The sequence below is a fragment of the Marmota marmota genome, unplaced genomic scaffold (assembly GCF_001458135.2).
Source record: "Marmota marmota marmota unplaced genomic scaffold, marMar, whole genome shotgun sequence".
Taxonomy (NCBI): Eukaryota; Metazoa; Chordata; class Mammalia; order Rodentia; family Sciuridae; genus Marmota; species Marmota marmota.
This window is the reverse complement of record NW_026000079.1, coordinates 4886119-4907004: the sequence shown is the minus strand read 5'-3', so window position 1 is coordinate 4907004 and position 20886 is coordinate 4886119. Positions and strand designations below refer to the sequence as shown.

Genomic DNA, 20886 nt, shown 5'->3' with positions numbered 1-20886 from the left:
TGCTGGCATGATTAATTTCCAATTGAATGCAGCATTGCCTCTATCTTTACTCCTTTTCTGTTTTTCTTCTTTCTCTTATTTCCCCTACACCTTACATACTCACCTTTGATTGCACCAGCGTGCTCAACAAGGTTGCACTTAGCATGTACTTTTATTTTGGACGGTCTTCTCTTGTTATCAAATGCTCTAGGGATAAGGGGACTATATTTTGCACTCTAACAAAGAACAGCAATGCAGTGTTGTCAGTCCAAACTGACCTTAAATTTCCCCTTATCCTAAGGTCATCCTTTTCTAGAAAATTTGGAGGAAGAATAATTTCATCTTTCGTGCCTCCCAGTTTGTCCATTCAGAGTTCCTCTTCAGTGTCATGTGCTCTTCTCTGACACTCCCATCCACGCTGGGAATAATTCTTCCACATCACTGGGTATTCCTTGGCATAGTTTATTTTATCTGTAGGATGCTGGCATATAGTAGTAATAGAAAAGGAAATCTCTAACTGTATATACCTATGATTCTTCTCTTTCCAGCTGAATAACCCAAAGAAACTCAACTTTTCACAGGGATTCCACATGTCACCCCAGTTTCTAATCTTTTTTTCTTGTGGACCATACCTTTTGTCTCATTTTATGTTTACTTTTATCTTAAAAGGGAAATGTGTAACTCTCTGTGTTATTTTAAAGTACCTTTGGTATGATTTATAAGGAACAATTGCCTCAATTTGATTAAAACTAATTACTGAGGATTTTAGCAATCTGAACTATATTAAATTTTAAAAATTATATCCAAAGGGTATGGTCAAATATATATATATGTGTGTGTGTGTGTGTGTGTACCTCCACACATATATTTACACATACAATAAAAGCCAATTAATATTGATTCAGGGGACCAGTGGAATTTTAGAATTAAAGATACTGTAAATGTTAAAGATACTGTAAATGTACAGATTTAGAAATGTGGAATATATAGAATGAGTGCAGAGCCCCTGGAAGAATGGGAAGGGATATGGCTTGAGAGTTAGAAACCTATACTGTGGTCATAAAAGGACTTCTAATTAGCTGCATAATATGGGCAAATTAATCTCTATGAATCTCATTTACTTTACCTTCAACAGAAATTGCATGAGATTTAAATATCAAACTTAAATTTTGAATTATTTTTTAATAATTAACACTCATTCAATGAATGAATAGTGATGGACATATTTGTATGAATTGTTTACTATTCAGGGTTAATTACCATATACACAACAATTTTTCATGTATCATCAATAGTGTAACAGTAATTTTTAATTTTGCTAGTTAACTAGTGTTCTTTGATCACCTATCATGACTGAAAGTTCATAAAGACTTACCAGAAGAATGAGCCTTTTTGTTGTTGTTTTTCATATAATTTCTGCTTCCAATCGTGCTCATGATTGGATTTTAATTTTTAATTAACACATATTAATCATATCTACAGATGGGACTCACTGTGCTATTTTCATACGTGCATCCAATGTACATTGATCATATCTGGTCTCTTTCCACCCCTGCCCCAGCACCCCTCCCAGGCTCCAGTAATCACTATTCTGCTTTCAGGTCAACTTCTTTTAGGTACCTGCAAGTGCATCTGTTTTTAGATACCTGCAAGTGTCTCTTGGGAAGGCTGATTTCATTTCCTTGGGATATATACTAAGGAATGGTACAGCTAGATGATATGGTAGTTCTATATTTAGTTTTTTGAGGAATCTCAAATTATGATTTCCATAATGTTTGTACTAATTCACATTCCCACCAAGAATGTATGGGATTCCTTTTTCTCCATCTCTTCACCAGCATTAGTGTTTTTTTTTTTTTTAATACACTAGCTAAAGTAACAAGGATAAGGTAGTATCTCTTTGTATTTTTGATTTGCATTTCTCTGATGGCTAATGATATTGAGCATTTTTCATATACTTATTGACTATTTGTATTTCTTCTTTTGAGAATTGTTTATTTAGATCAAGTTCCTGACTTTAATTGAATCACTTATTTTTTTATTTTCAAGTTTTTTGAGTTCCTTGTATGTTCTGAATATTCACCCTCTGTCAGATGAATAGCTAACAACTGTGTTCACCTATTCTTTAGGTTGCCTCTTCACTTTGAGGATTGTTTGCTTTGCTGTACAGAATATTTTTAGTTTGATGTAATTCCATTTGTCAATATTTGTTTTTTTTTCCTATGCTTTTGGGGTCCTTCTCAGAAAATCACTGCTTATACTAAGGTCTTGAAATGTTTTCCTATGTTTTCTTATAGTAGTTTAAGAGTTTCATGTCTTCCACTTAGGTCTTTGATTCATTTCCAGTTGATTTTTGGACAGAGCTGGGAGGGAGGGACAAGTACCAATCTTCTGCATGTAGACATCTAGTTTTTCCAGGAGTATTTGTGAAAGATACTGTCATTTCTGGTGTATGTTTTTGGCACCTTTGTTGAGAGGCAGCAGGCTGTCGATGGGTGGGTTTACTTATGGGATCTCTATTCTGTTCCACTGGTCTGTGTGTTTACCATGGCTCTGTAGTGTGTCTTCAAATCAGGTATCATAATGCCTCCAGCTTTGTTCTTTTTTCTCCAAATGGCTTTGACTATTCTGGGTCTTTTGTATTTCTATATGAACTTTAGAATTTTTTTTTTCTAGTTCTGTGAAGAATGTCATTAGTATTTTGATGGCGATTGCATTAAATGTGTAGATGGCTTTGGGTAGTATGGACATTTCAACAATAATTCTTCTAATTCACAAACATGGGAGGTCTTTCCATCTTTTAGTGTCTTTAGTTTCTTTCATCGGTGTGTTATGATTTTTGCTGAAATCTTTTACTTCCTTAGTTAAGTTTATTCTAGGCATTTTATTTTTATTGTGGCCATTGTGAATGGTATTGCTCTCATGGTTTCTTTCTTAGCAAATTTATTATTGGTATATAGAAAAGCTGCTGATTTTTATGTCCTTCAACCTGCACCTTTATGGAATTTCTTCATTAGTTCTGATAGTCTTTTGGTGGACTCTTTAAGTTTTTATGTAGAGAATCATGTCAGATGCAAACAGGGATAATTTGACTTCCTCCCTTTCTATTTGTATCCCTTTCATTTCTTTCTGTGTCTTAGTTGCTCTAGAAAAATCTGTGGTACTATATTGAATAAGAGTTGTGAAGTGGGCATCTTGTTTTATTTCTGATCTTAGAAATGCTTTCAGTTTTTCTCCATTCAATACCATGAGGCTGTGAGTCTGTCGTGTGTAGCACTTGTTTCCTTGGAGCATGGTCCTTCTATACCTAATATATTCAGACCTTTTATCACGAAGGGCTGTTGGGTCTTATTAAATGCTTTTTCTGAATCTGTTGAGATTATCATATGATTTTTTCCTTCATTCTGTTGATGTAATGTATTATGTTTATTGATTTGTGTATTTTGAACCATCCATGCATGACTGGAAAGAAACCAGCTCGATCATGGTGTGTGATGTATTTGATGTGCTGTTGAGTTTGATTGCTGGTATTTTATTGAGAATTTTTGCATTTATGTTCATCAGCAATGTTGATCAATAATTTTTGTTGTTGTTGTCTTTCCTTTATATTTGATAAAAGGATAATGCTGTTCTGGGGGGAAGACGGCTAGCATCTCTTTGGAGGGTTCTTCTGCCCAGAGGAATCCACCCTAAATAGCCACCCTAAGTCTTGACATCTCAAATAATTAAGCCACCCAAAATCTTAATATCTCAAATAATTAACAAGTAATAAAACACTAACACTCAGAAATATATTTACAAAAGCAAAGCCCCTGATTGATCTAGTCGACATGGGTTCTTGAACCAGACAAAGACAAAATGGCTCTGGTGGTTTATTTAAGGGGGTACATCAAAGCCAGGAGTAAGGTTTCAAGGGCAGAGTCTTGCTTTGTGATATTTTGCAGTCAGCAGGTTGATTGACATCTTAGCAGGTCACACCCCTGTCAGGTGCTATGCTCCTAAGGGCAGAGCTTGAGGGGGAAGTTCACCTGCATCAGGGGGTCAGTCCCTGTGGGGAGTGCCCCAAGGAGTTCCCAGTGCCAGACTTATCCCCTCAGGAGGCTACAGTGCACAACACAGTCCACACACAGCCCACAGATAGCTCGTGACATTGCTGGTCTCGTAGAATATGTTTGGAGGGTTTTCTCCCTTTCATTGGAGTAGTTTGAGAATAATTGACCTTAGTTATTCTTTATCAGTTTCGTAAAATTGAGCAGTGAAGTCATCTGGTCCTGAGTTTTTGTGGTTGGTGGTTTGTTTGTTTTTGTATGCTGGGATTGAACTTAGTCCTTATACAGGCCAGGAAAACACTCTACCCATGTATCTCCAGCCCCTTGGTTCTGGGTTTTTGTTTATTGGAACATTGATTATTATTGGTTCAATTTCATTACTTATTATTGATCTACTCATATCTTCATGATTCACTTTTGGTAGGTCCTTTATGTCCAGAAATTTCTTCATTTCTTCTAGATTTTCCAATGTGGTGGCATATAGTTTTTTTAAAAAAATAATTCCTAATTATTCTCTGTATTTCTGTGCTATCAGTTGTAATGTCTCCTTTTTCATCTCTAATATTTTTATTTAGGCCTTCTCTTTTCTTAATTAGTCTAGCTAAAGGTTTGTCAATTGTGTCTATCTTTTCACAAAACCAACTCTGTTTCATTAATCTCTAGTTTTTTTTAAGGTCTCTATTTCATGTATTTCTGCTATGACAATTATTATTTCTCTTCTGATAATTTTGGGTTTGGTTTGTTCTTGAGATGTATCATTAAGTTACTTATTTGAAATTTTTCTATTTTTTTTAATATATAGGCACTCACTGACATTAACTTTTCCTCTTTGTCCTGATTTTGCTCCATCCCTAAGTTTGGGTATGTTGTGTTTCCATTTTCATTTGTTTCAAGAAATTTTTATATTTCCTTCTGACTTCCTCAATGACCTACTTTTGTTCAAAAGCGCATTACTCAGCAGGTGTGATGTCCTGTGTCTATAATCCATACACTTAGGAGGCTGAGGCAGGAGAATCATAAGTTAAGGCCAGCCAGACTCAGCAATTTAGCAAGACACTCAGCAACTTAGAGAGACCCTGTCTCAAAAAATAAAAAGGACTGGGGATGTAGCTCAGTAGTAAAGTGACCTGGGTTAAATCACCAGTACTCCCCACCCCCCAAAAAGTAAGTTGTTCAGTGTCCATATATTTGTATAATTTCTAAAATTTCTTTTGTTGTTGACTTCTAGTTTTATTCCATTGTGATCAGAAAGTATACAGGATATGATTTCAAGTTTTAAAATTTATTAATAAAATTTCTTTTTGTTGTTTACTACTAGTTTCATTCTGTTGTGGTTAGAAAGGATACAGGATATAATTTCAGTTTTTTAAATTTATTAATACTTGTTTTGTGTCTATTTTAAAGTTACATAGGCTGATGAAAAGACTATGTATTCTGTGGCTATTGGATGGGATGTTCTGTAAATGTCTACTATAATGTAAATAAATGTGATCTATAATATAATTTAAATCTGATGTTTGTTTATATATACATATTTTGGTCTGGATGATCTGTCCATTGATGAAAGTCAAGTATTAATATTTTCCACTATTATTATATTGCAGTCTCTCTCTCTCTTTAAAACTAATAGTGTTTGCTTTATAAAATTAAATGCTCTGGCATTGGGTACATGTAGATTTGCAATTATCATAGCTTTTGATGAACTGATCCCTTGATTATTATGTAGTGATCCTCTTTGTCTCTTCTGACAGTTTGGTCTTGAAGTCTGTTTTGTCATGTGTGAAGCTACTCCTGCTTGCTCTTGATTTTCATTTTCTTTTTTTGCAGTAGTGGGAATTGAACCCAGCAGCACTCTACCATTGAGCTACACCCCCAGCCCTTTTTATTTTTTGTTTTGAGACAGGGTCTCACTGATTTGCTCAGGGTGGTCTCAAACCTGCAATTCTCCTGACTCGACTTCCCGGGTTGCTGGGATTACAAGATTATGCTGCCACACCCAGCTTGTATTTTTTAATTAGAAGATTAGTGCATTTACATTCAAGGTTATTATTGAAAGTTAAGGACTTATTTCTGTTGTTTCATTGATTTTTTTCTAGTTGTTTTGAATATTTTTTCTTCCTTTCTTGTTCATCTGTAGGGTGTGATGGTTTATAGTATTGATAATGTTTTATTATTTCCTGTTTCTCTTTTGTGTATCTATTCTTCTAGGGGATTTATACTTTCACATGCTATATGTATTATCTTTCTTTCACTTTTGGATATAGGACTCCCTTAAGCAACTTTTGTAGGGCCGTTCTGGTGGTCATGAATTCCCTAAATTTTTGCTTATCTTGGAAGGTCTTTATTTCTTCTTCCTTTCTGAAGGGTAGCCTTGCTGGTTATAATAATTATGGTTGTTGATTTTCTTTTGGGACTTAGAAGACATCATTCTATTCCATTCTGGACTATAGAGGGGTTTTTGTTAATATATCTGCTGTTAATCTAATGAGGTTGCCCTTAAATATGACTTGGTGTTTTTTTTGTTGTTGTTGTTACAGAGTTAAAAATTCTTTGTCTTACACTTCTGACAGTAATATGCCATAGTGCAGATCTTTTCCAGTCGTGTCTATTTGTAGTTCTTTAAGCCTCCTGTACATGGATGGCCATGTCTTTTCCAAGAATATGGAGGTTTACACTATTATTTCATTGAATAAGTTTTCTATGTCCTTAGCCTTTATTTCTTTACCTTCAGATATTCCAGTGCTGTGGGTGTTTGTCTAAGGGTGTCCCCCAAACCTGGAACACCCTCTTCATTTTTTCTTTCAGTTTTTCTTTTTGCCTGAATGGGATACTTCAAATGGCCTGTCTTTAAGCTCCAATATTCTTTCTTCCTCTTAATCTTGTCTATTGTTGATGCTTTCAACTGATATTTCTATTTAACTTAATTGAACTCCTTATTCCAAGATTTCGGTTTAGTTCTTTTTTAAAATCCCCATCCTTTTGCTAAATTTCTCATTCACGTTCTTCATTATCTTCCTAATTTCATTTAACTGTTTGTCTTTATTCTCTTTGATCTTATTGAGCTTTTTAATAATCATTCTTTTGGATTCTGTATCAGGCATTTCATCCATTTCAGTTTCTTTGTCATCTGTTGCTAGAGAATCAGATCTTTTGGAAGTGTCGTATTACCTTGTTTTTTCACATTTCTTGTGTTCCTTTGTTGAGATTTGTTTATCTGGTGAACGACACCCACTTTTATGGGAGGGGTGGCCTTCTTAGTAAGTGGCTTTCTCCTGTAGTTGTGTGTTGGGGCTGTTGATTTATTATGCCCCTGTTGCCTTTGTTTCCGTCTGGGCACCTGAGTGTAGTCTCCCTGTAGCTTTTTTGGCTGTGGTTAGTGATTTGGGGCACACAGAATAGGTAGTCAGGAGGATGCGGTGTAGAGAGCTGAGTGTGAATGGTCCTACTATGTAGCTACCCCTACAGTGTAAGTAGTGGCCTCCGTTGTCTGATGAGTTTTCTCAGGTACTATTGATGTTGGCTCTGTTACTTCCAAAGACCTCCACATCAAAGCAATGAAGGGAATAAAACACTTGTCCTCTGACCAGAGGACAGTGTAGGATCAGGGGTTTCATGGGGAGAGGTGGTGGTGGGAGCCACAGTCCCCTCTCTGACAGCAGTGAGTGGTCAGACATGGTGTGGGGTATGTGGTGGTAGGAACAGTGCAGGGGTGGTGGCAGCAGGCACTGTGTTCTCTCTCTCTGCTGCAGCCGTGGAAGTGCCCATGTAGGAGTGTAACTTTGGTCCCCTCCCTATCCAGGCTCTGCACACCTGGGGATGAGGTGATGGCCAGGTCTTTCTCCCACTGACTTCCAGCTGCAGTGCCTACCTTGGAGCCGGTGGGAACTAAACATCACCAGAGCCAGGCAAAATCCCTTGGGCATGCATGCCCAGAGGTTGGGTGATTGCAAGGGCTTTTCTTCCCCCGACTTTCAGCTTTTGTACCCATCAGGGACTAGGCAAGAGCAGGATGTGGCCAGAGCCTGGCAAAATTCCTTTCCGGGCCTCCTTTGTCTGTGTGTGCCTACAGGCAGGGTCAGCAGTGCTCTCTATTTCCCTTCATGTCACAGCAGCTGTGATTTACAGTGCAGTGAGTCTGAGTCAGTCATTCTGCCAGGCCAACTTGGGTTCACAAGGCAACTGTCCATTGAGCCAGTGCAGTGGTGTTTCTGTGGTGTCCAAGAGATGGGAATAGGCAGGGTTTTATGTCCCCATGAGTAGTGAAAATTCAGACAATAGGTCCCTTCTCAGGATGGCTTCTGTCTACAGCACCATAGGGATTTGCTGGCAGATGACGTGAAATTCTTTCCCAAAGCAAGGCTACTGTGCAGATTTCAGATTACTTATCTAAGTAGGCTGCAAGTCTGTGAGTACTGCAAAATTTTGAGTGGTTAGGATTTCCAGTATCTGCACGAATAGGTTTGCTGGGACTTTCTCTTTCACCCTTACCCTGCAAAGGGGACTTCTCTCCCCTTCCTCTGGCTCTAGAGCCGATGCAGCAGAAGCGAGAATATTTTGTTTCTCTTACTATGCTCTTGTCCCAGGGCTGTGCATCTTACTAGGTTCTAGTCTCTGTCTTGCTGGTTTTCTGTGTTCTCCATGGTCACTCACCTCAAAATGCAGCTGCACACTTGTTGTTTTGGTTTTTCTTTATGAAGGAAGAAGTGAATCAGTACTGGTGCCCCCACTTGACTATCTTGAAACGTTAGGTCTAGTGATTTTACATACCCGCTGACAAATTGCACTTTAACTTAAATTACAAAAGGAAGGTAGAAGAAAAACAGCTTGATATTGAGGCAGTGAGAGGTAGAATACCAAATTCTGGGACTTAGAGGATTATCACTGATTAATTAGAGAATTATTATAAATCTTCCAAGTGGCTCTTTTTCTTTTAACCTGCAGATTAAGGGGATGATCTTTGAAGTTCTTATTAACTCTGACATTCTGGAAATTATCTTTGGTTTTAAAATAGTAAACTTTCTGCTAAAATCAATATTTTTTCTGCTGCTTATTATTTCTTCCGTTCATAATAAATTAATATATTTTCTCCTCTTAGGCAGATATATATTCATAATTGTTTTCCTTCTACAGAAAACTTCAAGCTCCTATTAGCCTCCATTCATAGGGGTGTTTCAACAATATCTTTGACAGAAAAAAATCCATAGTACACAATTCTTATTTCTAGAGCTCAGGTTGTGTTTGGAAATAGCCATTTGGGGTTATGTTTGATAATGCTTGCTGTGATGATCATGATTAACCAAAGCACAGGTAAACTCAGTGTAAAGCCTTTCTTCCTATAAATGCTTTAGACAGTGATTAGATTGAGGAAAAGATCAGATATGGTTGACTTTTCACATCTTTGGTCTTCTTAATTAATTTATTCATATTTGTTTTCTTTTGCAATGCTGAAGATGAAACTCAGGACCTTGTGCTTGCTAGGCAATGTTCTGCCACTGAGAACACCCCCAGCCCTTCTCCTTTATTTTCTTTTTTATCCCTAGGAAGCAAACAGGGGACTTGAGCCTACGTAGACCAGGCCAAGTCTTTTCCGGCTAAGCTACACCTCCCAGTTTCAACTTTATTATCTTTCATATGTTCTTTTGTATCAAGAACAAGATGTTTACATCAGGTAGAAATAAAATAATTTTTCTGTTCTGAATTTAGAGTGGGTTGTCATTGAAACATCTTAACTCTTTCCTTTCTTTTTGAGTATGTAGCTCCATTTTTAGCTCCTGAGGAGATGTGAAGCAAGCAGATCTGGGCTTCTTATTATTAGTATCTGAATGCTTTACTGCCATCTAGGTGTTCAGAGGTAGAAGAAAAAATTTGCATCTGACTCTGAGGCAGGGAACTATATTTGTGTTTGTGGGTATGAAAGAAAAGAGAAACCATGCTTTGAAGAAAAGTTTGTTATCAATTTTAATGCAATGCAATTTTTTTTGTTTTTATATCCAGGAAGGAATGACAATAAATTCAAAAGTGTACAGAATCCCAATGGTGACACAAAAAGATGAAAATATTCTGAACCTTCACCTAGAAAACTACCACATTCCTTTTTCAGGACATGAAATGTGTTACATTGTATTAAAGAAATTTTGATTCTTAAACTATATCTCTTAGCTTCTTGGATAGGTTTGTTAATAATCAATTAAAACAAAATCTGGAAAATCCAAATTTTGTTTCTCAAAAAAATCTTTAAGACTCATTTGTGTCCTTAAATATACAGATCACTTTATTATTTACTTCTGAATGTAGGTCCAAATGGTGTTTATTTCTTCCATTCACTATTTTCTATCCAAGGAGCTCAGTGATTATGGAGCTTTACAAAAAGACCAGCACCAACAACAAAATTAATAAGAGTACAGTATTATAGTTAATATAGAAGAGCAGACATACAAGCCCTACTACCAAAAGAAGGAATCTATTAAATATCTTATTTTCTTATTGTATGTCTCATATTTCCTTGGGTTCTTATCGTTGGTTATTTTATTTTCTCCTTACTTTTTATTCAAAATAATAGCACCTTTGTTCTTGGACATACTCGTAGAGTGGCGTGCTGCTATCTATGTAGAGGGAACCTGAGTCCATTCTTGCCTTCCTGTGGTAATCTCTTGCCTCAGAGCCTCTTGTCTGCGTATCATCTACATCCTTACTGTACCTACTGATGCCACCAGATGGATTAGATCCGGACTCTTGCTCTTGACTTCCCCCACCCAATATGGTTGAATTTCTTGATAAATACCTATACTCTTCAGATCCCATAGGGTCTTGACTATACAGTGAATAATTAGAAAAGGATCTTTGACTTTCTGTTATGTTGTCAATTGATTGCTCATAGGTGTTACTTGGTTGGCTCTGGCTATATTTTTGCCTCTCATTAGTGAAACCAGATTGCTTTCTAGTAGAAGAAAATGACATGTATTGTCTATCATTAGATCCAGACTGGTCATATGATGGGCTGTGAATAGAACCCTGATTTCCAATTGTACCAAATTGAGACTGAACATTTGTGTTACTTGACTGTTCAGAGGTTATTACAGAATGGGCATGATTAGATCCTTGTCTTGTTATACGGGATCCAGACTGTTCCTGGGAATCAACTAATTGCCCTTGACTTGCTTCAAACTGTCCATGCTTTGAAACCTGCCTTCCTTCTCTTCCAGTTGCTTTGAATTCAGTTTGGTCAGATATAGAAAAGGATTGTCCATGTGTAGACACGGAAGTACTTATAGGTCTGTCTGTTGACCTCAAAGGGCTAGAAGTGCGACTGCTACTTCTGCTATGCCCAGAAGGTCCATAACCAGATTGCCCATAGTCATATTCTGAACGACCATAGCTGCCGTGTCTCCAACGATGACCTGATCCATGTCTTTGTTTCCTGTTGTTCTGTGACTCAAAATGTCTTCTTCCAGACTGACCATGAATACTACTTGATTGTGATCTGACACTATCTCTTGACTGCTGGTGAATATTATGTGGTTGTGTGTGACCAGATCCCAATTCACCATGTTGAGATCCAGCATGGCTATGAGCGGATGCTGAGTGTCTTGGTGAGATGGCTGATTTATGTTCTCTGTCAGTGGACTCATTATGAACAGGTGATCTTCTTGGAGTTATGTGGGAACTACTCTCTGGGGATTGTCCAAGGCCAGAATGAGCGTGTCTAGTACTACCTTGGGACTGTTCATGACCAGTTTGATGTCTCTCTGAATGAGTGGATCCTGCCTCTCCATGTTGAGATCCAGCGTGGCCCTGAGAGGATCCTGAGTGTCTGTGGGAGATTCCTGAGTGCTCTTCACTCTCACTGGACTCAGTGTGAATAGGCGTCCTTTGTGGAGTTGGTCTGGATCCAGAGCGTGTGGATTGTCTCTGCGAAGACTGTGAACGTCTAGTGGTGTCCCTAGACTGTCCATGAGATGTTCCCTGTCTCTGTGAATGAGTAGATCCTGCCTCTCCATGTTGAGATCCAGCGTGGCCCTGAGAGGATCCTGAGTGTCTGTGGGAGATTCCTGAGTGCTCTTCACTCTCACTGGACTCAGTGTGAATAGGCGTCCTTTGTGGAGTTGGTCTGGATCCAGAGCGTGTGGATTGTCTCTGCGAAGACTGTGAACGTCTAGTGGTGTCCCGAGACTGTCCATGAGATGTTCCCTGTCTCTGTGAATGAGTAGATCCTGCCTCTCCATGTTGAGATCCAGCGTGGCCCTGAGAGGATCCTGAGTGTCTGTGGGAGATTCCTGAGTGCTCTTCACTCTCACTGGACTCAGTGTGAATAGGCGTCCTTTGTGGAGTTGGTCTGGATCCAGAGCGTGTGGATTGTCTCTGCGAAGACTGTGAACGTCTAGTGGTGTCCCGAGACTGTCCATGAGATGTTCCCTGTCTCTGTGAATGAGTAGATCCTGCCTCTCCATGTTGAGATCCAGCGTGGCCCTGAGAGGATCCTGAGTGTCTGTGGGAGATTCCTGAGTGCTCTTCACTCTCACTGGACTCAGTGTGAATAGGCGTCCTTTGTGGAGTTGGTCTGGATCCAGAGCGTGTGGATTGTCTCTGCGAAGACTGTGAACGTCTAGTGGTGTCCCGAGACTGTCCATGAGATGTTCCCTGTCTCTGTGAATGAGTAGATCCTGCCTCTCCATGTTGAGATCCAGCGTGGCCCTGAGAGGATCCTGAGTGTCTGTGGGAGACTCCTGAGTGCTCTTCACTCTCACTGGACTCAGTGTGAATAGGCGTCCTTTGTGGAGTTGGTCTGGATCCAGAGCGTGTGGATTGTCTCTGCGAAGACTGTGAACGTCTAGTGGTGTCCCGAGACTGTCCATGAGATGTTCCCTGTCTCTGTGAATGAGTAGATCCTGCCTCTCCATGTTGAGATCCAGCGTGGCCCTGAGAGGATCCTGAGTGTCTGTGGGAGACTCCTGAGTGCTCTTCACTCTCACTGGACTCAGTGTGAATAGGCGTCCTTTGTGGAGTTGGTCTGGATCCAGAGCGTGTGGATTGTCTCTGCGAAGACTGTGAACGTCTAGTGGTGTCCCGAGACTGTCCATGAGATGTTCCCTGTCTCTGTGAATGAGTAGATCCTGCCTCTCCATGTTGAGATCCAGCGTGGCCCTGAGAGGATCCTGAGTGTCTGTGGGAGACTCCTGAGTGCTCTTCACTCTCACTGGACTCAGTGTGAATAGGCGTCCTTTGTGGAGTTGGTCTGGATCCAGAGCGTGTGGATTGTCTCTGCCCAGACTGTGAACGTCTAGTGGTGTCTCTGGACTGTCCATGAGATGTTTCATGTCTCTCTGAATCAGTGGATCCTGCTGAGGATTGGCCCATGCCGGATGTGTGCTTCCCGCAGCAAGAGGAGTGACCTGAGCCAGACCCATGCTGCCCCAAACCAGAGGACTGGCCAGAGCCAGACTCGTGCTCTCCGAATCCTGAGGACTGGCTCATGCCAGACCCGTGCTGCCCGAAGCCAGAGGACTGGCCCGTGCCTGACCCATGCTGCCCAAAGCCAGAGGACTGGCCCGTGCCTGACCCATGCTGCCCAAAGCCAGAGGACTGGCCAGAGTGAGACCCGTGCTGCCCAAAACCTGAAGACTGGCCTGTGCCAGACCCGTGCTGCCCCAAGCCAGAGGACTGGCCCGAGCCAGACCCGTGCTGCCCGAGGCCAGAGGACTGGCCAGAGCCAGACGTGTGCTGCCCGAAGCCAGAGGACTGGCCAGAGCCAGACCCGTGCTGCCTGAAGCCAGAGGACTGGCCAGAGCCAGACCCATGCTGCCCGAAGCCAGAGGACTGGCCAGAGCCAGACGTGTGCTGCCCGAAGCCAGAGGACTGGCCAGAGCCAGACGTGTGCTGCCCGAAGCCAGAGGACTGGCCAGAGCCAGACGTGTGCTGCCCGAAGCCAGAGGACTGGCCAGAGCCAGACGTGTGCTGCCCGAAGCCAGAGGACTGGCCAGAGCCAGACGTGTGCTGCCCGAAGCCAGAGGACTGGCCAGAGCCAGACGTGTGCTGCCCGAAGCCAGAGGACTGGCCAGAGCCAGACGTGTGCTGCCCGAAGCCAGAGGACTGGCCAGAGCCAGACGTGTGCTGCCCGAAGCCAGAGGACTGGCCAGAGCCAGACGTGTGCTGCCCGAAGCCAGAGGACTGGCCAGAGCCAGACGTGTGCTGCCCGAAGCCAGAGGACTGGCCAGAGCCAGACGTGTGCTGCCCGAAGCCAGAGGACTGGCCAGAGCCAGACGTGTGCTGCCCGAAGCCAGAGGACTGGCCAGAGCCAGACGTGTGCTGCCCGAAGCCAGAGGACTGGCCAGAGCCAGACGTGTGCTGCCCGAAGCCAGAGGACTGGCCAGAGCCAGACGTGTGCTGCCCGAAGCCAGAGGACTGGCCAGAGCCAGACGTGTGCTGCCCGAAGCCAGAGGACTGGCCAGAGCCAGACGTGTGCTGCCCGAAGCCAGAGGACTGGCCAGAGCCAGACGTGTGCTGCCCGAAGCCAGAGGACTGGCCAGAGCCAGACGTGTGCTGCCCGAAGCCAGAGGACTGGCCAGAGCCAGACGTGTGCTGCCCGAAGCCAGAGGACTGGCCAGAGCCAGACGTGTGCTGCCCGAAGCCAGAGGACTGGCCAGAGCCAGACGTGTGCTGCCCGAAGCCAGAGGACTGGCCAGAGCCAGACCCGTGCTGCCCAAAGCCAGAGGACTGGCCAGAGCTAGAGGTGTGCTGCCCGAAGCCAGAGGACTGGCTTGAGCCAGATGTGTGCTGCCCGAAGCCTGAGGACTGGCCCGAGCCAGACCCGTGCTGCCTGAAGCCAGAGGACTGGCCAGAGCCAGACCCATGCTGCCCGAAGCCAGAGGACTGGCCAGAGCCAGACCCGTGCTGCCCGAAGCCAGAGGACTGGCCAGAGCCAGACGTGTGCTGCCCGAAGCCAGAGGAATGGCCAGAGCCAGACGTGTGCTGCCCGAAGCCAGAGGACTGGCCAGAGCCAGACCCGTGCTGCCCGAAGCCAGAGGACTGGCCAGAGCTAGAGGTGTGCTGCCCGAAGCCAGAGGACTGGCTTGAGCCAGATGTGTGCTGCCCGAAGCCTGAGGACTGGCCCGAGCCAGACCCGTGCTGCCCGAGGCCAGAGGACTGGCCAGAGCCGGACGTGTGCTGCCCGAAGCCAGAGGTCTGGCCTGAGCCAGACCCGTGCTGCCCGAAGCCAGAGGACTGGCCAGAGCCAGACTTGTGCTGCCCGAATCCAGAAGACTGGCCAGAGCCAGACTTGTGCTGCCCGAAGCCAGAGGACTGGCCAGAGCCAGACCCGTGCTGCCCAAAGCCAGAGGACTGGCCCGAGCCAGACCCGTGCTGCCCGAAGCCAGAGGACTGGCCCGTGCAAGACCCGTGCTGCCCGAGGCCAGAGGAATGGCCCGAGCCAGACGTGTGCTGCCCGAAGCCAGAGGAATGGCCTGAGCCAGACCCATGCTGCCCGAGGCCAGAGGACTGACCCTTACCAGACCCGTGTTGACCACAACCAGAAGACTGACTTGAGCCAAACCCGTGTTGACCACAGCCAGAAGACTGACTTGAGCCAGACCCGTGTTGACCACAGCCAGAAGACTGACTTGAGCCAGACCCATACTGGCCACAGCAAGACTGACCTATGCCAGACCCATGATGCCCCAAACCAGAGGACTGACCCGAGCCTGGTCCATGTTGTTCACAGCTGCAGGACTGACCTGAACCAGACCCATGATGACCACATTTGGAAAATTCATTTGGACCAGACCCTTTTTGATGAGAGTTTGAAGACTGTCTACAAGAACCAGATCCATGTTGACCACAACTAGAAGACTGACTTGTTCCACAGCCATATTTTGCACAGCAAGAGGACTGACTTGAGCCTGTTCCTTGTTGTCCTCCACAGTTTTGTGGTTGACCACATTGTTTAGATTCACATCTTCTCTGACTACAAGACTGCCTGCAGGAACTAGGATCAGATTGACCATATCCAGAGGACTGCCCTCCTGAGACACATCTATGACCTTGTCCTCCACTACTTCCTGATTGACAACCTGACTGAGGACAGCTAGATTGGTTTCCTGGCCCTTTAAATCTACTTGTCTGATAAGAGCTAGAAGCATTTTGTGGCCTTCCACACCCACCTGAATTAGTATAACCACATTCATGACTTTGTCTCCTACTGTCTCCTGAACCTTCAGAGCTAGACCCAAGATTTTGTCCTCCACTCTTTCTTGACTGCGTAGAGTTTGATTCATGTTCACTAGTCTCTAGTCCATGTGAAAAACCTCCATGACTTTTCCTTCCCTGACTCTTTGATCCAGATACATATTCCTCCCCAGATTCCCTAGAGGGGCTACCATATGACTTGTTTCTTTCCCGTAGTTCCCCGGAGTTAGAACCATGTCTCTCTTTGCCACTGCTCCAGGAGTGTCCAGAACCAGAGCCCTGATACCTTTTCTCAGATCCTTCAGAGCTGGATAATTCACCTTGCCTTCTCAGCCTCCTGGAGTTGGACCCATGTCTATATTTTGCAGTACCCCTCGAGCCCCCAGAACTATATCCATGCTCCTCTCCCTCATTCCAACTTGAATGTCTGTAACCTTTTTTCCGTCTTGGTGTCTCCTCTTCTTCTTCTGTTTCATTTTCTTCCTCTTGGTATCGGTGACCATGCCTATGCTTCTTTGACCCTGAAGCTTTGCAGTATTCTTTGCTGAGAACCTTGTTGCAGGCCATGGCCAGCTTGAATACCATCAGAAGAAACTCAGTAAAGTCTAGTCTTCGATCATGGTCTCGATCCAGCATATGCATGATGACATCTACTGTGTCTGGATCATCTGGGTTCTGTATATAAGTGACATACCAAGGGAGACCTGATCAGTGTAGCCCACATCACCAGCTAAAACAATCAAGTAGGGCTATGGATTTCTAAGTACTTGACATTCTCTAGTTTTAGTCCAATCAAGTATTACTTTCAGTTAATAGGACCTAGTAAATATGAAGGAGTAATAGAAAATAGAGACTATTGGACTCCTTCAAAGAAAACATTTCAAGGATTTAAGCCAAAAGTTTGTGTGTTCAGGTATGCCATATGGGAAGGAGTGGAAGAAACCAAGTTCGGTTAACTGGTATATCTTAGTTTTACATAAGTTTTAAATATACATGTTAACCTATTCTGTTAGGACATGTTATTTTGAAGTCAATACAGTCTTTCCCAAGTAGATGGGAAAAAGTACTTTTTTTTTTTTAAATCACTCTGGCCACATTGGTAACTCCTTTATGGACAATATCCAGACTCTCTACATTTTCCCCTACTTGACAGGATAATTTATTATGTCATGTCTTAGTATAAATTTATTTTCTGCTTTTTCAGAAGAGAAACCTGAGTGCATGAGAAAGACTATGTCTATAAGGTGGGAGTACACAGAAAAGTGAGGAAGAAACATTGGCTTTCTGAAAATACATGTGCCTTAATAAACTTTATAATGTCCAAAAAAATCTTCTTATAGTGTTTTCTCAAAGACCTTTGGAGCTTTGCCCTTTCTAGGTAATCTTGGTTCTATAAATGAGCACCCGCAAGATCCTAATGGCCTTGCACATGATCCTTACCTTCAGAATTGGACGAAATTCCTTCTCCAGAAGTTCCTTTAGTTCATCCTTGCTCAGTGTGCCACATTCCCCATCTTGCTTTGTATATTTATAGAAAATATCTATGACAGTGACAACACTTCTTAAAAGATCTGTCATCTTTTTGCAAGTTTAAGTAAACCTAGAATGAAAAAGTAACAAAAAAGTATCATTATTTCTTTTCCTTTTAGTTCATCTGCACTCTCATTTTATTTTATTGTTCAAGAACAGAGTTGGGGCTGGGGATGTGGCTCAAGCGGTAATGCGCTCGCCTGGCATGCGCGGGGTGCTGGGTTCCATCCTCAACACCACACAAAAATAAAATAAAGATGTTGTGTCCACTGAAAATTAAAAAATAAAATACTAAAAAAATTCTCTCTCTCTCTCTCTCTCTCTCTCTCTCTCTCTCAACAAAAAAGAACAGAGTTGGATCTAAGCATCACACAGTTCTCATTTTAATATCGTGATTTTTTTTAAACCTTCTGTTTCTTTTAAGCCTCAAATACAAGTGTGGATCAGGGATTTTACAGCACTGTTCAACATAGTGAAAACTTCATTAATTTTGAATTACTTTGCTAAGTTCACGTAATGGCATGTTGCTGGTCCAACTGGGACTAGATCTCAGGTCTCCATATTTTTAATCGTGATTGAATATAGTTTCTACATGTAATCTCTCTACAATTTGGGTACTTTTGTGACTTGGGTGTTGCCCTAGAGCTTCCAAATTTTCCAGAACCACCTAGACACCATTGCCCCAATCTCTCTAGTTTTACTGCTGCTGTTCTTGAGTCAAAAGTTACTGTCCTTCTACCATGACATCTGCATCCCCCCTTTGGGCATCAGAAGGTAAATTGGACCCAAGTCCTGAACTCAGCAAATTAAAAATGGCAAAATTAGCCAGTCTCAGCATTTGATCAAACCCTGTTCTTTTTCATTAACCAGGTAGAAAAGCTCAGCAATGGAGGCAGGAGTTTGACTAGCAGATAATTAGATCTTGAAGCAGTAGGAACTGAACAAGGAAAAGACTCTATCACAATGTTAGACTCTTTTCTATTTGAGCTGCACAGACTAGAAAAAAATGACATACAACAAAACAAAAACAGAGTATGGAATGGCCTAAAAGAAGACAAGTTTTTACTTTCATTATTCTTCTCCATAAAGGTATACTTATTCCAAAAAGACCCCAGAATAAACTAAGCTAACCCCAAAAACAACCAACAAAAAAGCAACAAAAAGAAAAAAACGAGGGCTGGGGATGTGGCTCAAGCGGTAGCGCGCTCGCCTGGCATGCGTGGGGCGCTGGGTTTGATCCTCAGCACCACATACAAACAAAGATGTTGTGTCCACCGAAAACCGAAAAATAAATATTAAAAAAATTCTCTCTCTCTCCCCCCCCATCCTCTATTCTCTATTCTCTCTCTCTCTCTCTCTCTCTCTCTCTCTCTCTCTCTCTCTCTCTCCTTTCTCTTAAAAAAAGAAAAGAAAAAAAAGGAAAGAATGACAAAATCTGTACAATCTCTGCCTTATCTCATACTCTTGGATTTCTGCAATGGGCAACACCAAATGTTCACAGAGGTAGCAGGATGAAATTTTCTCTTACCTGGTTCACCAAAGGAACAAGTAGGATAGAGCCTGATGCAGCTTGCAGGGTGATGGTGGATTGAAATAGTGATCCTTATATAGCTTGTGGGTGATCCTTATAACATGTGGGTGCTGTCCTCTGTGGGAAGGGCTGATAATTTTCAATCAAATCTATCTCCACCTCTCTACATGTTTATCTTCCTCCTTCTTCACATTCTCATCTATAAGGTGATTGCAGAAAGGCTGGCACTGGGCCCCACATTCCAGTATGAGGACATGTTGCATGATACTTTTTTTAGGGTCATAGACATGTAAGAAGCAGAGACTTTGTTTTAGAGAATTCACATAATTCATTTCCTTTATCTAGTACCCTTAGAAAGTAGCAGAGTGTAAGAGACTTGGCAGGTGCACAATAAATGCTTATTTAATTAAAAGTGAACCCAAGCTACTAGGTTTACTTAACTCATGTCTTTTTGCAATTATAACTTCCATTTATTAATAATTTACTATGTTCTAGTGTGCTGAAAGTATTTCACATACCATATCATCTCTTCACAACATTTCTGTATTTTTATTTCATTTTACAGATGAAGATACAAGTTTAGAAAGTATAAAAGTATTTAGAGTCATAGCTAGAAGATGGAAAAAACAGGATCATATCTACTTTATTGTAGCACCATTGCTCTTAACCATTTCACTAGCTACTCTGTATATTTATTGCATAATTATTATTCAAGAATTCTGGACCATTTTAGGTGTGTCAGGTCCAGTCAAATGCAAATAATATGAAAGAGTAATGTACAAGGCAGAAAAAAAAAAGAAAGAAAAAGAAACATTCTCTTGCCTTATGAAGGCTCTTTTGTAGGCTTTCAAAGTAAAATGGGCTGTATATAAAATGATGTTTTCAGAAGTGTTCAAGATGAATTTAGAGTGGGCTTTCTTCCCACACACTGTTATACATTGGTAATTTGGTCTCTTTGGGACAGAACCCTTGGGAAAGTGTCAGTTACATAAAATATATCAAATATATTTGAAGGTAGCAAAGATAATCAGAAAGCTATGTTAGGCATGACAAGCCAGCTCTTCTGTACTTTGCCACCAGTTGATTATGAGAGTAGCTGTTGTAAAGTGCTCACTGTCTTCTAGACATGGTGGTTTTACAAACTTATCTATTTATTTCTCATAGTAACCTTGTAAGGCCAGTATCACTGTCATCCCCGTCTTACATATAAGGAGGTGGAAGCATAAAGAAATTTAAAAATGTGTTCAAATTCACACCTAGTCAGTGGCAGCACTGATAGAAACCATGCTGCCTGATGCTAAGGCCTGCCATTTAACCACACAGTACACCTCGTATCTGGGCTCATCAGCTCCTGTCTGGGCACTTCTTTGGGACAGTTAGCATATCTTATTCACCTCATCATCTAGACAACGTCTGGAGCTTGATAAATCCTTAGAATGAGCATCTGTTCACAAAATATTAATGAATTTGCCCCTGAGCTATCACAGCCAGGGAGTCTTACACCAGCACAACCATAGAGCAAGTTGTCTTCCCTTGATATATAGTCATTCTCAATTGTATGAATCTTTTAGAATGTTGTTTTTGTTAAAATGATTTCTGCTTAAGGAAGACTTTTAGGCC

The 20886-nt window shown here is 42.1% G+C and overlaps 1 protein-coding gene across 1 annotated transcript in view; it reads right to left on the bottom strand.

Annotated features, from left to right (window-relative positions):
• Positions 1-19375, bottom strand: part of Hrnr (hornerin) — a 110828-nt gene extending 91453 nt beyond the window's left edge. The window contains exons 1-3 of the mRNA XM_048814943.1: positions 19264-19375; positions 17646-17805; positions 10575-16880 (exon numbers count right to left, since the gene is read on the bottom strand). Of these exons, the coding sequence (XP_048670900.1) occupies positions 10575-16880; positions 17646-17783 (6444 nt within the window). The 5' untranslated portion in view covers positions 17784-17805; positions 19264-19375. The remainder of the gene's footprint in view (positions 1-10574; positions 16881-17645; positions 17806-19263) is intronic.
• Between the last annotated feature and the right edge of the window lie 1511 nt (positions 19376-20886).